This window comes from Haemaphysalis longicornis, unplaced genomic scaffold, assembly GCF_048455015.1.
Source record: "Haemaphysalis longicornis isolate Haplotype H1 unplaced genomic scaffold, Haemaphysalis longicornis Haplotype H1 scaffold_29, whole genome shotgun sequence".
In the NCBI taxonomy this organism is placed as follows: Eukaryota; Metazoa; Arthropoda; class Arachnida; order Ixodida; family Ixodidae; genus Haemaphysalis; species Haemaphysalis longicornis.
In genome coordinates, this window is record NW_027526331.1 from 1,880,587 (window position 1) to 1,896,748 (window position 16,162).

General features: G+C 45.9%; 1 protein-coding gene across 7 annotated transcripts in view; it reads right to left on the reverse strand.

Annotated features, from left to right (window-relative positions):
• Positions 1-16,162, reverse strand: part of Faf (ubiquitin carboxyl-terminal hydrolase-like faf) — a 112,485-nt gene that overhangs the window by 56,990 nt on the left and 39,333 nt on the right. For all 7 annotated transcript variants that reach the window (XM_077701627.1, XM_077701624.1, XM_077701626.1 and 4 more), the window contains exons 13-16: positions 6,884-7,012; positions 5,375-5,486; positions 4,088-4,228; positions 3,890-4,010 (exon numbers count right to left, since the gene is read on the reverse strand). In XM_077701627.1, the coding sequence (XP_077557753.1) occupies positions 3,890-4,010; positions 4,088-4,228; positions 5,375-5,486; positions 6,884-7,012 (503 nt within the window). The remainder of the gene's footprint in view (positions 1-3,889; positions 4,011-4,087; positions 4,229-5,374; positions 5,487-6,883; positions 7,013-16,162) is intronic.

Consider the following 16,162-nt stretch of genomic DNA (forward strand, 5'->3'; position numbering starts at 1 on the left):
ATTGTCTTGAGAGTGTTCCGAAATGGCTGCCCTCTAGCAAAAGAGCAGAATATCTTGATTTTCTTGAGGACAGCATGAAAAGTTCAAGCATGTCACTTGCTGTCATGCCTTGCAAATCCCTTCTGAAACTGGCTCACTAAATATTTGCGTCACAGTGGGGTGCAAACGTGGCTGACATGTTGTTAAATCTACTGCGTAGCCTTCCAAGGTTCGAGACACAGTTTAAACATCACCTCGTCAATGTTTACAAATCAGTTAAACTGATTTTTATCGTAATTACTGACAGTGACTCTGACTAGTAAGTGAGCGAAAGCGGTTTGGCTGGTTGGGTAAAAATCAGGACCTACTGCTCTCTCCCTAGAAAGGGGCCTTCGTGAAACGCCATGAAAACCTTAGCCCTCACACACCACTTCTACAGTTTCAAATGAATGGACTTCAAGAGGCCAAACAGAATGCTGACTCAAGTAAAACACCACCCGAGTGAGGTTGGCATGAAAAAATATTTCAGGCAGAGCAGTCCAGAACCAGTCATCTAACTAAAATGTTTGCAATAGAAAACTTTGTTCGAGACTGGAAAGTTTCTGCGGCTTGACGAGTGGTAATACGTTAGCAAGCAACTGGCCAGTGATTGTTAACATCAAATAACCACTTAAAGTACCATATGACAAAGTGGTTTTGCTGGCAACGTATTGCCATAAAGGCCGCCCCTTGACACTGAACTACAATGCAACCAGCTTTTTGCGCTGCCCAGTAGGATACATAAATATTGTTTAAAAACAGGATTGCACTTTCTAAAAACAGTGTCAAGAGGCCACTTACATGTGTGCAACGCTTCACTCCTAAAGGGGCCATGCAGACAAAATGCAAGTTTGTTTTGTTCCAAAGATTTTGTTTGTGTCTTATAGCACCCCCAGCGCTTGTCCGGCCACAAACGATGCTTTATTCACTGAGAAATTAATTAATTTAAGTGAAAATTTTGATTTTCCCGCTAAATCGTGCTTTTCGTGGTCTGCAATGACATCACAGGGCCTTGTTTACCGTTAGCGAACCTAGATGACGCCACCACACCGTGGCAAGCCGATTTCTGCCTTTGGTTTGTGAACGTATTTGTGAACGCATTTGTACCTCGCTTGTTTTGCTCAGGGAGACAATCGTTTCGTGAAACATGGTGCTCGCTCGACAAATACGGTCATTATAAGACATCGAGGCTTAAGTCAATCGGCCAGTGTCGTCTGAAACAACCCCAAAGCCCCGCAGTGCAGTGCATCTAAACGAAGCATAGTGCGCACTGTACCAACAGCAGTACAATCGGTACTTCTACGTTTACGTGTGCTTTCGTAACTTCCACTGTTTGTCCCACCATTCTTAGGGCTTCAAAAAAAAATGTGCTCTAAATTTAAGCGCAAATAGCTCTTTCGGCAAGCTTATAAGCCCTGCCTAATTTGCGTTTGCTTTTGCCGGCCTCCGCCAACCGCAGAGCTGCCACGTATGACATCATAGGTTCTGTTGCGGGAAATGAGCTAGTGGGTCGCATGGCCATTCCCTTTTTTCCTAATTATGTAGCTTATTTGAGCGAAGTTATGTTAAAAGTGGTGTCAGTATGATTCTAACGAAGCCGCCTTTTGAATGAACCAAACTTGTGTTTTATCTTCATGTCCCTTTTAATGGCGATGACAGACCTACAATGATGATGATACTCGTGCTCTAAGAGCCAGGAGCCACATCTTCTTCCTCTACGATTTGCAACAGTGTCAGCGATGACGTATTCAAGGCAGGTACTTGAAACGATTGCTTGTATGTTGACTAGGGCTGAAGCAAACGGTGAAACGTGTATTGTTGCCACGTTTCCCATCCGTCCTCCCAGATGGCGCTACGATACCACTCAGGACCACTGTCCGCACTCGCATTGTTCTTAACTGGATTAGTACCTGGATTTTTTTTTTTGTTATGGTTGACAGCAATCGTTTCATGAAACACTGGGTATGCTCGACAAGAGTCACATAAGACAATGTCGTTTATGCTAATTGGCCAGTGTCGTATGTGGCAACCCCTAATGAGCCGGACTGCTGTGCAGCTATAACCAGCATAGCGCACGCAGTACGCACTGGTGCTTCTATGTTTACGCGTTCATTCGTAACTTCCATTGTTTGCCACCACCATTCTTACTGTAAAAAAAAAAGAAAAGTGGACTGCACTAAATTTAAGCACAAATAGCTCGTTCCGCAAGCTTATAATCCCTGTTTACTTTGCGTTGGATTTTGTCGGCCTCAGCCAATTGCAACAAGCTGCCCATAATACGTCATAAGTTCAGTGCAGGATTTGTAGCTACGGTGTCGCATGCTTATTCTCTGCTTTCCTCATTAAAAAGCTTATTTGCATGATGTTTGTGTTAAAAGTGGTGTCCGTGTTATTCTTACGAGGCAATCTTTCGAACGAAACAAACTCGCATTTCGTGTTCATGGCCCTTTCAAGCCCTGCATAATGTGTTTCGATCCTAGGCCCACAGAGGGCTCCACTGCTCTGGGCAGAAGACAAGGCCAATCTAGCCAAGCTGGAGGGCAGCTTTTACTTGCTTGGTAAACAACACTGTCCCTGCTAGTGATGATAAAGCGCAAAAAGGGCTCACATGCCATCAGAGTTTCTTTCATGAGAACTCGTAGATTACAAATAAAAACAGTACATAAAACTGATTTCTTGGCAATCCTTTTACTCTGAAGACTAGGTCTCCCCATTTAAAAAAAAAAAAAAAAAACCCTTACCCTAATAGCCTTTACTTATAGGTTGTTGTACTTTTTTGGAGAGCAGGAAAGCATTCCCAATACGCATCTCGTATCCCTGTTTGGCACTGGAGGTGCACAAAAAGTTTCTATGACGAAAAAAGAAGAAAAAAAGGAACTCTGTCACCAAAGAACGAGTGATTCACGACTGGCTCTTCAAATCCACACCCCTTTCAGCTCTCGTTGCCATGTGATGTGGGCCACCGCACAAGGAGAGAGAGAGAGAGAGAATAATTCCAACCCTGTGAGGGTTTTGTACTTAGGTGGGTGCCCCAACTTGCAACCCCAGAGCGGCCTCAGCTGTTCGCGCAACTCATACAAACTTGCACACCGCCCAACAAATGCTCGCCTTCCTTTCTATGGCATCCTTTATAAGCTTGTGCGAATGGTGATATTTTAGTTCGAAGTGAATTCGAAGTGAACAGTCCTCAGGGTCGAATACTTTCGAAGCAAATTCGAATAGTTGCCAGGTGTCACTGAGCTTCCCGTCACCGAGGCAGTGAGCTTCCGGGCCTGGCGACATCTTCACAAATAAGTTTCATATCGGGTTGGCCCCCGTGGACGCATTGGCCATGTCACTTGACTGATTGAAGCATGATGCCCACTGAAGTTCAAGCCCGGCATGCGATCAACACCTGCTCACTGCACATGTGCCACACGGCAAACAAACAAATTGTTCCGTTACCATTTCATTGCTTGAAACAATGAAACGGAAGCCTTGACTACCTTGACGAACGTGCGCACGTTAAGATTGCTACAACAACACTCTCAATGTGGCTTAGCTTGTCTTGGCTCCACATGTAGTCAAGATGTAGGCCTGACGTCAATGGCACTGCAGCTTGCCTAACGAAACCGAAACTCTTCATAGTGCTTGAACACAGTTTTGATCTTCGTTAACCCAAAATACCTCAAAATATTGGAAATTTTGAATTCGGGATGAAGCGAATGTGAATACTTTAATATTCGTTTAACTATTCGAAGCGCTCAAATATTCGCACAAGCTTAATCCTTTAGACCAAGTTCAACTCCGCCAGGGCTTGCCTCAGGCGCAAGTAAGCGCAGAGAGAGAGGAAGAGAGATAGAGAGGAGAGAGGGCAAATGCCCCCACTGACCGGCCGGCAGCAGCTTGAGCAGCCCCAGGGCACTGTCCCTGAGTTCGGGCATGTGCAGCGCGCTGCCCAGGTCGGCAATCTTGAACAGGAACTGGCAGTACCTCGGCTGCTTCGACATCAGCTGCGCCACAGGGAGAAAGAGGGAGAGGGGTCACGACCGCGACCCCAGAGAGGTCACGACCGCCCGTGTGCACTCACCACCCCAGGTAGGCAGGCCTCCGCCTCTGCGTGGGGGCCCCCGTCGTACTGGTGCTGGGGCGAGCCTACCGAGCTGTCCGAGCTCGACTCGGGCGACGAGGGTAGCTGCGTGTTCAGCTGGCTCAGCTTGGCCTGCAGCACCTGCGTGTGAGGTGGAGGACACATCTTCGCGTTCCCCCAATCAACACAGACCACAAAGAGCCACTTTCTCATCCGGAGGGTTTAAGAGAGCGTCACCCCTTCACTCAAGATGCACACAGGCCTGACTAGTAGCTGTAGCTGCACAGTATGTTAGGATCACCCTTCATGTGCTTGTGCATCTTCTCTCCACTGGCTTTGAGATGATGCTCTGTATTAAGAACTTCAAGATAATGGCAGCATCAGGTTGAGCCAAAAGCCGGAATGTTCAGTGCGACAGCTTTCCAAAGAGTATAGTCACATGCACCTAGCCAAAGTCAGCAGCCTGCCCCCAGAGGGCTCTGTGAGCTCCTCATCCTTTCCTCCAAAAAGCTGTCACTAGCACCCCTGCTACACTTGCGTTCGAATGTCATTCGAGCCGAATGGCATTTGACTCGAATGAGGGGCTTCGAATGCCATTCAGAATCCGCCGTGCTCCACTACAATTTCCATGGTATTTGAAAGCTTTAACAATCGCTCACCGTGCTGCGTGGCGCTGGTGCTGCCGAGTTCTGTTTTCACACAATAATGCAACAATCAAATTTACCAGCAGTCTTTGGCGTTACAATGATATCACATTATAAATAACGTAAGCTTTTGCAGATTTTTGCTTAATTCTGAATCACAATTGAGGTTTTTTTGTGCTGTTTTGTGTTGTCTGGCCACACTGGTTTGTCGCTTGCTCGCACTGATGCTGAGAGTACGGAATTATCACACCTTGATATCACGGTTTAAGTGAAGGAGAAGTAAAAAACAAAGTCCCACAATTAAGAATATTTTGTTGGTTTTAGGTACACCAGTAACGTATTTGTTTATGCCGACATAGAACGCTGTGCGCAAGAGCGCTAGAAATGGCATTTGAGAGTCCCAAATATCTCTCTGAGTGCTCACTTGGCTCGAATGTCATTAGAGCCAAATGGCATTTCTAATTCCAGTGAAGCAGCACAACTTGGCATTTGAGTCAAATGACATACGGTCCAAATGTCATTCGGACACTAGTGTAGCAGGGGTATAAGCAAAGCTGCCCCTCTCAGAGGCTTCTATAGCCCCTCCACCAGTGCTGAACAACCTAGAATGAGAGCGCCAAGCAAGCAAGGCCCCTATACGCACGGCCTTGTCCTTGATGGGTAGCTGTCCGAGGAGCTTCTTGTCGTCCACCGGGTCCAAGAGCTCCGTGTTGAGGAACAGGTCCAACTTCATGCTCGCATTGTTCACCTTCACCCTGGAGTGAGAGAGGGGGAAGGGGGGGAGTGACAACGGGCGTTACTCCTCAAACGATACCTCCCCCGAGAGTCTTTTCAGCTACAATAATAAACCAAAACAAAATGCTGGTAACAAGCAATTGTACAGCAATTCTCAAGCCTCACTGTCAACTCCACTGCATACTCTACTACAGCAGACTCATTGTCCGACTGTACTGTCGTGTACTGTTATGGTCGCAGTAGTGCAACAGCCAGTGTGTGACGTGGGAAAAGCATGAAATCAAAGTTACCCAGTGCTGCAATGCTGGTCATCCACTAACACCCGAGATCCTTGATTCACTGGCTCCACTGTGTCATGAACTCACACTTGGTTGGTTATTTCAAAAGAACCAAGTTCACTTTGTGCAAACCGAACCAAACTTGCATACAGTTGAGCCTCATTATAACGAACACTGATATAGTGAATTATCAGCTATAGCGAACTAAATACAAAGTTTGGTTGGTCGCGCTTCGTTTCAATGATACTTTTTCTTTTGTAGCGAAACTCAAACTGTGAGAGCCGTGCGCGATATCGGATATAATGAAGAAATATTTGACCAGGAGTCTGAGAAGCTACTTAAAAAAAAGGCCCCCTTCGTCCGGAACTGCAGAAGTATAAAGGCCCTTTTGTTCGTGGAGACTGTGGAAAACTTCATCCTGCTCAGTGCTGTGAGTAGCCACCAGACAAAGATCACATCCTTCATCAAATAAATAAGGACGCAGGCCTGTTTCGTCAAGTGAACTTTGTTCTTTTGCAATTTCATGCACTCATGTTCCGGTTCATTGAGGTTGAAATGCAACAAAGGGAAAGGTAGCTGTTACCTTGTTTATAGTGGATTCAAGGCCTAAAAAATGCATTTCTGTATCAAGTATTTTTGCACGAGCCAGATTTTCGATTCGTTAGAGCTGATTTTTACCTGTACTGTTACAACAAATATCGGATATAACAAACTTAGTTGCTGTACCAATACTGCTATGTTATAATGAGGTTTGACTGTACCACCAATTTCTCTGTTTGTTTAACCAGGATACTGTGAACGCTGATAGCAGATGTGTTCTTCTTTACCGCATCATTAAATTACTTGAAGTTTGACTTTATCAGTCTTGGCGCTTTTTGCCCTAGTTGGCCTTGCACCACAAACATCCAACCATCATCATGAAGTTTGACTTGGCTGTTCTCAACGGTATCTGCTCACTTCAGTTCCCATGGCATTCCCTCGCAGTCTGAACACTGCAACAACAGCACGTCAACCCCCAGTGCGCAGTTCGGGGCTTTCAATTAGAACTGAGCCCCTGCCTCTCGGTTGTGCCTGAAGCCCTGGCATCTGGCAAAGAAGGCGACCCCGGAACAAAAGAGGAGAAGAGGGGCCATCATCACCTGTTGTAGATCTGCCGCCGCACTGCCCCCAAGGTGTCGTTGGTGTGAGCCAGCAGCTCGAGGTCGTCCACTTGGCGCCCCTGGCTCGGGAAGCGCACCGTCAACACGAGGTGACGACCCCGGTGCGCCCTGCACCAGAAGAGCGCGTAACTGTGCCGTCCTACCACCACCTCTGCTTGCACCACCGCCCCATATGCTGTCACAGTAACTGAATTTATAATACAGCAGTAGCGAAGTTCCCCACAGTTTGAATCGCACGCGGGGCACGTTTATTATTTTTTTTTTGCTTGAGCGGTTTTGTGCCATTTGATACAAAAAGGCAAGATTCCGAAGATAATTTGGCAAAACAACGTGAAATTCGGCAGAGTAAATGACTACAAACAGCCAGCCAGTAGGTCTGAGTTCTGCTACAATGGTTGCCACACAACCGAAGCAGTCAGTCACCGGTCACGTCGACAGAAAACATTATGGCAACGAATAAAGGATGCGTTATTTTTAAAATATCGTTTTTGCAGCAGTACAGAACAATATATACAAAAACTGTTTAACTCCCGAATGTTCTTATTATGACACCACTGCTAGTTGTGCTGCCGAGTGACGATGCACGCATGGTCGCTTGCGATACACCTCTAAACAAACATTTCAAAGGCGCCTCCTAAATTCCAGAAGCAATGAATTGTGAGAATATTTGGGATTTGTTTTTAAAAAGCCGTTCAAGCAGACAAAATTAAGCAAAGACAAATGCATTTTCCCTTCATGACCCCTTTAAGTAGCACTCAAGTGCTTGCGGCTGCTGCTGTAAGTCATAAAAGAAAACAAATGTGGTTGATCCCTCTTTCATAGGAATCGGTAGAACACGAAAGTGAAATGTGCCTTCACAGGATCAGTTGAATGTTTATTCTGCATCGACATGAACTTGCACATCGCTATTTATATTTCGTCAGTATGACACTGTTATACATCAACATTAGACACTAGATTGCACGCGCCGGAGCACTGCGTAAACCCGAATGAAACCACACGCGCTCGCAAAACATGTGTACGAAGCCGAACGGGTTGCCAGCGAATCGTTTGGTGAGTTCATGGTCCGCTGCAGCGAAACAGAATGATTTGCGGCGCTGTCTTGTGGGTGTGCTTGGCGAGCGGCAACCTGCTGGCGCGTCACTTTCGCACATGTGCGACCACTGCGTCACTGCTCCATGGAGCATACGGCAGACGGTTGCGCTGCGAGGAGCTCAGCTGGTGCCAAATGTCGGCGCTCATTAGCATCATGATGCACTACTTCGCTTCACCTCTCTTAGACGGCAGCACCATCGAAATAGAGGAGGTTATATATATGAAAAGATATATGGCGCAGAAAGATACATGACGCGTTCGTACAGCTGCCTGCGCTTCCGCTCGTAGCGGCGTCGGTAAAGCGCCTGGCACCTCCCATTGCAGCGACGGAGCACCCGGCTCAAATCCTGGCGCAGTCGCGTTTTTTTGGCGATGTCATTTCCGTGACGGGTATGACGTCAGTCAGACCTTGGTGGATCCCGGCATAAAACACTTTTGTGTTAAAACAAACCGTGGAAACATAAGTCGCCTCATTTAAAGTTCGCTAATTTGAAAGGCAAGCTCTATTTTATCAAGTTGTGCTATGAGGTAGACTTTTAGCAAAGTTCAGTTTTTGTCCCCTTGGTGTCCCGCATCTAGGGGACACTTGACAGGATGCTGCTCAGAGAGCCTGGATTCTGAAGCGGAGCTTTGCAACTGGTCTATTCTACTGAGAAACTCTGACATGCTGTGCATCAAAGAGGCACCTGAAACCATGGCCCCTTGCACAGGCGTTGGAGTGACAGGGAGGCAGCCAAAAAAAGGGCACCGACAAAAGGAATGGTCAGAAGATAATGTCATACTCCATGTCCTTACGTAATGAAATGTACTTAGAACAAAAAGCAATATATGCGTCACAATTACTTTGACACATCCCATGGTTAGATACCGACAAACTAGCACAGACCATATTTTTACCCCAAATGCACTAAATAGACAGTTTTAGTGGAGCGTACGCAGAGAGTTGCGCGCGCACATACGGGCAGCACAGCGCGCGCAGCGAAGTTCTCGCGAAGAACCAGTTTTAGTTGACCGCACGCAGAAGTTGGTGCATGGATAAACCAGTAGCGCCGAAATGCGCGCTTTGTGTGTCACGCAGCGCCACTGCACGCCAGATTGGCGAACGAAACATGTGGTTGTCGGGAGACGCCGTTCCTTTGTTCTTTTCGTTCACAGGCGGGAGAGACCAGAAAGAGGACAGGAAGGGCTTCGCGCACGGCCCGCAAAGCCCGCAACACAAGAATCCAAAACTTGCGGGCACACGCAGAGTGCGCGGCTCCCGTTTACGTACTGCGCATGCGCCTCTCGCACCTCCGCAAGTTCTTTGCGTGCGCAGAGCTGCTGCATGCGCCCAACTAATACTGTCTTATATGTGGAATCATTCCTAAACAAAAGTCTCCCCTGCCCCACGGTGAACAGGAACATGCGTTGCACCTGAGACATCTTGGATGCCTTCAGTCTTTGGAGGTGCATAAACATGTTCTGCTGCTTCCATAAATGCCACCGATGCACACAAAACCAAAACCACAGCAGCAAAGTGCAGCGTCGTTAATTTATATTGTTGCTATCAGAAAAATGGGCACCGCTTCGTTCTTATGCACATTGTTTCTGGCTTTTCTTTCCAAAAGTGTTAGACACTGTAAATGCCAGTAGCCATGCTGATGTCTCTCCATCATAAGTGCAAGAAAATCAAGATGATGGCCGCGCTTTGATGCCTACACAGCCACGTTGTCAGTGTTCAGAAATAAAAGCAAAAAAGACATATCTGCCCGCAGGAAAAAGAAATAATAATAAAAAGATGAAGGCTCTTTAAAAGTTCCCACTCCCCGTCCCCATACCACAGGAAAGATGGCACTGATGACGCGTCACTTCGAATTCACTGACAGTGCATTGCTGACAAGACCACCATTGGAATGTAAGGAGGCAAGTGCGTTTTGGAAACAGTTGTAGGTGTTCAGAGTTCAATTTAAGTGACGCGTAGTCGGCTGTTAACCCTTTGAGGGTCACAGCCGTACATGTACGGCATCGGCAAACAGTTTCAAAATGGTCAATGACATACATGTACGGCACTGCTGGTACCTTTAAAAAGCGCGCCTTTTCGCCAACTTCTCTTGCTTGGCATGTGCTGCCACACTTCGGAAATACGTCAAATTTTTTTCTTGCGCCGGTGGTTCTTCTTTTTATTTTTTTATGATTTACTTCAGCGACGCGCCGGCTCTCGTTTGCGCATCCGCTAACAGGGGGGCGCGCTAAGTATCGCCCACCTCGCGCCCGGGCGCCTCTCGCTTCTTGCACCTGCCACAGACCAAGGTCGCCTGCAAAACTGACAAGGCTCTTTTCTCCTTTTTTTTTGTATTTTATGAGCGGTGCGCCATCTATTGCTCCCGCATCCGGCCGCGCGCACGCGAGCACCCGCGCGCGCGCTGCGGCTGATTTTGGTATCGTCCTCCGGGCGCTTCCCGCTTTTTGCGCCCGCGAAACTGATGTCTATCTGAATTTGATTAACTCAAAAGGCACCGGCTTGTTACTCTCATTTTTATTTAGAATTTTTCTTGTGTTACTCATGAATCAGCCACATATATATAACAACATCAACAATTTCTTTTGTCACTTTATGGTCACACTAAAAAAAATTATAATTTTTTCTCAAAATAGATTCATCCGAAGAATTCAAATCGGCAATAAAAAAAAATCGACCCTGGGGGGACGCATTTGGCGAAAAAATTCGACCCTCAAATGGTTAATGCTACGTTCTATGTGTATTTTTCACCCCAGCATTTTTGTGTTCAATACATATACCGCATAACTACCTCAGTGTTTGGCTTGTTGCCGTGAAACACAAATACTGTCCCATAACCAAGGACGATGCAGGTTTCTTCAAAGAACAAAAATTTCTTGGAGTGAACTTGTGCTCCACAAAGAACTTAAAAAATACACAAATGCCAAAAGCGCATTCAACATTGCATGCACAGATGGGTGTCAGCGAATCGAATGCCACAGCATTTGCCCTTTCCATGTGATTATTCCTGGAGGCATCGACATAGATCCAGAACATGGGAGATCAAAGACGAACATTCTAGTTCAGTGACCACAGGACGACACACTCTTCCTATCAAATTAGATACCCTGTGTGGTGAACAAACGCAAGAGAAGGGAACACGCTCTTCACTTCGAAAACAGACAAGACAGCCAGGTGAGGCCAGATGCTGGTGAAAAAACACCAATACTTTTAATGTGTGGTTCACTCTGAGATTTCTTTATTCTGTATTTTTAGTTCAGCATTTTTCTTTTTGATGTATAACAGAATTTACTCTATCGGGTTAGTTATGATCAACCCAATAAAGACACATATTGAATGAGTGTCTTCATTAAGAGTTAAATTATGCACAGCACTTGATGCACTAGTGCAACAAGGTACTATGTTTTAATGCAATGTTAAATGTTTATTTCTCGCTGCTAACCCTCGATGCTTACTAAGGTGTGCCACAGGGCCCAGTTCTGGGACTGTTCTTGCTCACATGCGTGCTGATGACTACGATGTTTACTGCGAAATAAGTAACAGCCCTTATGCTTCACTACTACAGTCGGTTCCTATTAAGTTTGCTGATTAATATAGGTAGCAGCAAATAGACCCTAACTTGTAAGGTTTAGTATGATTTTGGTAATAACATCGTTCATTGTAATGTGCCAAACAAAACTGATTCTGAAGAAACACGCTAGGCACAAAAATTAGATCGGAAATCAGCTAAAAATTATACATAAAATTCCATAAAACAGATTTGACTGCAATACTGAGTTCATTTAATAAATGAATCATCTAAAAATTATCCTCCCACAATAATTTTTTGCATGAACAAACCTTTGGAGCTTGAAAAGACTAAACAAACATCAGTGCCCTTCCACTCTGTGGAGGAGGAGAAGGATGGCCAGTGAAGCTGAGAGCAGTCCAACGACTAAACAAAACAAAACATGTTTGTTTGTAATTTGTGATTGAGCATGCATCCAAGCTAATTTAATTAGCTCAATAAAACTTAGGACTCGTGCTTTATTCTGGCAGACAAGCATGGGGCTCTCCGTTTCCCTTTCATGTCCTGGGCATCCTACCGTCTGTGTAACACACCAACCCAAACCACTCAGGACAGCCGTCAGGTCACATTGGGCGTGAGGCATCTATGGCTGTGCACCCCCTTAAGCACACACAACAACCCAGTGATACGTGTGTGCTTAGACGTGAAACACAACAGCGAAAATGTTGCTACGGAAGCCCTTCAAGCAGGACGAAAAAAAAACACTGGCTCAATCGTCACACAGAAGGAAATACAATACGCTAGCCCTTAGGCGCAAAAAATGTCCAATCTAAGCTGATTTATCCATGCCCCCTATAAGTGAAAACCAAGGCTTTGCTGTAAAAAAAACTCAGAAAACACCCAAGTACTTCTTGCGAGTGGTGATTTCACAGGCATTACAGTAGCCAACCAATTTTTCAGCCCTGGAGGGGGACGAAAAATTGTCCGAATAAAAGAGCAGTCTGAAAAATCCACGAGTTGCAAAAACGCATTTTCTTTCATTTACATGGGACTGAAGCAGCTGCGAATCCCACCACGTATGACCCGTTCCAAGCTTTTGCCATGGCTTCCGCTGCAGACTACACTCGGTTACAACTCAAGAACGGCACCACCTCATGTAGTGTATCACTCCGCCAAAGCGCCGGACCCGTGACGTCAGTGCACGCGCATTTTGAAAGGTGTTTGCTATGAAAGTGGGATATCGTCTGCCTTGTCTCACGCAGTTTGTTTGTCGTCACTGGAGTCGTTTATAAGCATATTACCTCCGAAAAATCACAGCAATGGCTCACGCCATGTTCAAAATATTCCCAGGAACGCCCTACTTGCACCGCGCGGAGAAACATCCGGCTACGGTGATAAGGCACAGTGGCACTTTCCGGTGCCGTTCTTAAGTTGTCACCGAGTATAGATGCAAAATTATGGCCTCCAAGATCAAATTTTGTAACCCCGGCGGGAGTCAAGCCAATCCCCATCCAATCCGAAGCTAGTCAGGTGGCTTAAAATTCAAAATGGCGGCGTCCTGGAGTCACACCGTGGCTCTGTCACGAAAACTTTTGTCCGGAAAATGAAACTTTCGGCTTTATTTTGTCCGAAATATTCATTGTTCATATATATTACTCCTGTGCAACAACTGGTGGTTCCTTGGGAAAGTCCGGAATATGCAGCAATTCATTTTTGGAGTCTGAAAAAATAGTCGGCCACTATATTATACAATAGAATGCCACAGGGTGCGTTTCCGTTGGGAAGTTTGGGCAGATGTCTGCGCGAGCGACTCTCCACAGTGACTAATGCCGGGGGTCTCAGCCATCTGTTGCACGACCTTGGCCGAGTTCTGTCACAAGAAACGGACAACACTGCAAAGCATTGAGTGTTTTCTGCAGGCAGAAACACTCCACGTGCCACTGGTGCAAGCAGCTGTTCGCACGGCGGGTGATGTGCACGAATGGGTGGACATAAGCTGCAGCAGCGAAAGCTTGTCACTGCCTGCCAGAATGGAACTCATCATCACCAAAAACAAAATTACACATGCAGTAAAAGGGATGATAGTGTGGTGAAAAATTGCGCTGCGGATAGTCATTCGTGCTGCTAGTGAAAGCAGCGATTGAATAACTGCTGGGATCTCAAGCTGAATTAACACATGTGAACTGGCCACGAAGAGCCCTGTTCATGCAACCCCCCGCTAGTCAGTGGTGGAAATCTTCAAGAATTGCCGTGGCTACGCCTGCAGTGTTTAGGGTACCCCCAATCTTTCCCCTCAAATGCTGGGTTACCCTATTCTAAGACTAATGCCCACATGTGGGCGCGGCGAGCATGAGAAGGAAAGTGACCACGCACAACCATTAGTCGGCAAAGCATGCACACCAGATGCTAAAAATGCATATATAAACATGCCATATTGCCGAGTTTGGCCAATGACTGCACATATCTTGGAGCAACAACGGCCTGTGGTCTTGCTTAAAACTGGTGAGCTTGTAGCACCAACAGTGAATTGAGGTGGGATAAAACAGCGAGAGCCCTCTTAAGTGAGTACTTAGCACTTTTAAACCTTTTTGCGGGAGTAGGTTCCTTGGATAGTCCTCCAACACTTGCATGCGTAAAATAGCAGTCCACACAACCCTTTTTAGGGCCTCTTTAAAGAGACCTCAAAGGTATTTTGAGCACACTAAATTAATAGTGCAATCGTTAGGTTGGGTGGTCAACGTCATCTGTGCCAAGTATATAACATTTTTACGTGCAGCGAAAAGCTTATACTTTCATTGCAAAGTTTGTTGTCGCGTTTCTACCCTTTCCTGCATGTTTTTGGGCTCTTCCATCTTCTTATATGTACGTCATTCATTCTCCCATGTGCATCACGAGGCAGAAATATTGCATTGGGTGGCCCTTTCTCTCACTTCCGGCGAAGAGAAGTGTCATCTACTCAGCGTCAACGGGTCACGGTGGCACCTTTGGTTAATTAGCGCTTCTTGCAGCACGCTTAACAATATCGTGTTCGCCCATATTTATGTTTTTTACTCTGTTACCACTACTTTGTTATCGAGAAGTAAAAACTGCGCTCCAACAATATTCGTGCCGTATTGGCGGTGAGCGCGAACACAGGCGGCGCTGCGAAGCGCGCGTCCGTGACGTCAGCTTAGGGATTCTCGCATTTGTCGTCTGCTTCACTCAGGATCGCTCTCCCTGCTGTTTCTTTGCGCTCAATCAACGTCTGATGCTTGTCCGCACCAGAATTGGCGTGTGGGTAACTTTTTATCATAATAATAGGCTTAAAATCGCATACACTAGCTCATGGTGTCAATTAAAGTATAGTTTTGGATACCGCTACGGGAGAAACATTGCCGGTGCCACCCCATTCCTTGCGAAGCCGGTCCTGTGCGGAGCGTGAAGAGTCGGAGCTAGGCGTCAGCTTCTCATGTAAGCATTCGAACAAAAGGAACAGTCAGCTGCTAATAACCGACAACAGCGAAAATGGAAGACCAAAACAAATTCTAGGCTTTCAGGGCTGTCGGCTTTGGCAGATGGCATCACGATTCCCGGTAATCATATGTAAGGTAAAACAGTTTTTGCAACCTTGCCGAACGCTCGAACGCGTTTTGTCACATCACTTTACGTTGTCAAGGCATGAATGTTTGCCGACATGCACTATAGACTGCAAAAACTGCAGGTTGAGTTCCAAATAACCGAGTGTGTATATACGCGCGTGCTGATTCTATACCAGGCATCTAACCAGTATGGAGGTTTATTGAGCAAAACGAGTCACGTCTTCGTTAAATTTATAGTAACACATATATATTTGTTAAGACCTGGAGGGATATTTCGGAACATTTTGCACAGCCATATCTTCCCGATATTCGGGTATGCGTTATAGGAATACTGCACTCAAAAGGAGGAGGAGGGGTAAGAGGAGGAGGGGGAAACTCTGTTTAACAATTAAATCTATCTGGTTAGTGGGCCGGGTCCTCAGTTCAGGACAAGAGAGTAAAAGTAATTTTCTTCAAATCATAGAACGCCATCCCGAGTAGAATAGGATTTGTTCTTCGCGCCTGGAAGGGTTTTTTGTAAAGCAATAAAGAGCTACTTGGAATTCTTCTTCGGTGTCGAGTCTTGTAATATATGCAGGTATACTACTTATTACGTTAGTTAGCGAGTATATCATGCCTTCAACACCGTAATCATGTCATCATTGTTCGAGTTGAGAGTCAATTCGTTATGATAACGATATAATTACGATAGAAATTCGGAGCACAAAAGGCACTTTCGAGTACTGCATGGACGACGTTGTTTAGGGCGCGATCGCGGTGGCGTCGCACAAACCTTCTAATTGTATTTGCATGTGAATAAACAAAGCACGCTGCGGATATGCACCTTCTTGCACGCAGCCGTAATGAAAGCCAATTTGTGAAGAAGGGAATGTATGCCATACAAAATGAAGGAAATATCCACACGACCTTTGTGAGGCTCCCAAACATCCCGAAGCCTCCTAATAAGCAGTTGGTGATGGAGCAGAAAAAATTAATGTGTTGGGCAGAAAAAAAAAGCAAGAAACATTAATCCGATACAAGAACACAACCAAAGAAACAGAAGAAAGCCGTTTTATTTCCTGCTGTGCGATGAGCGTGTA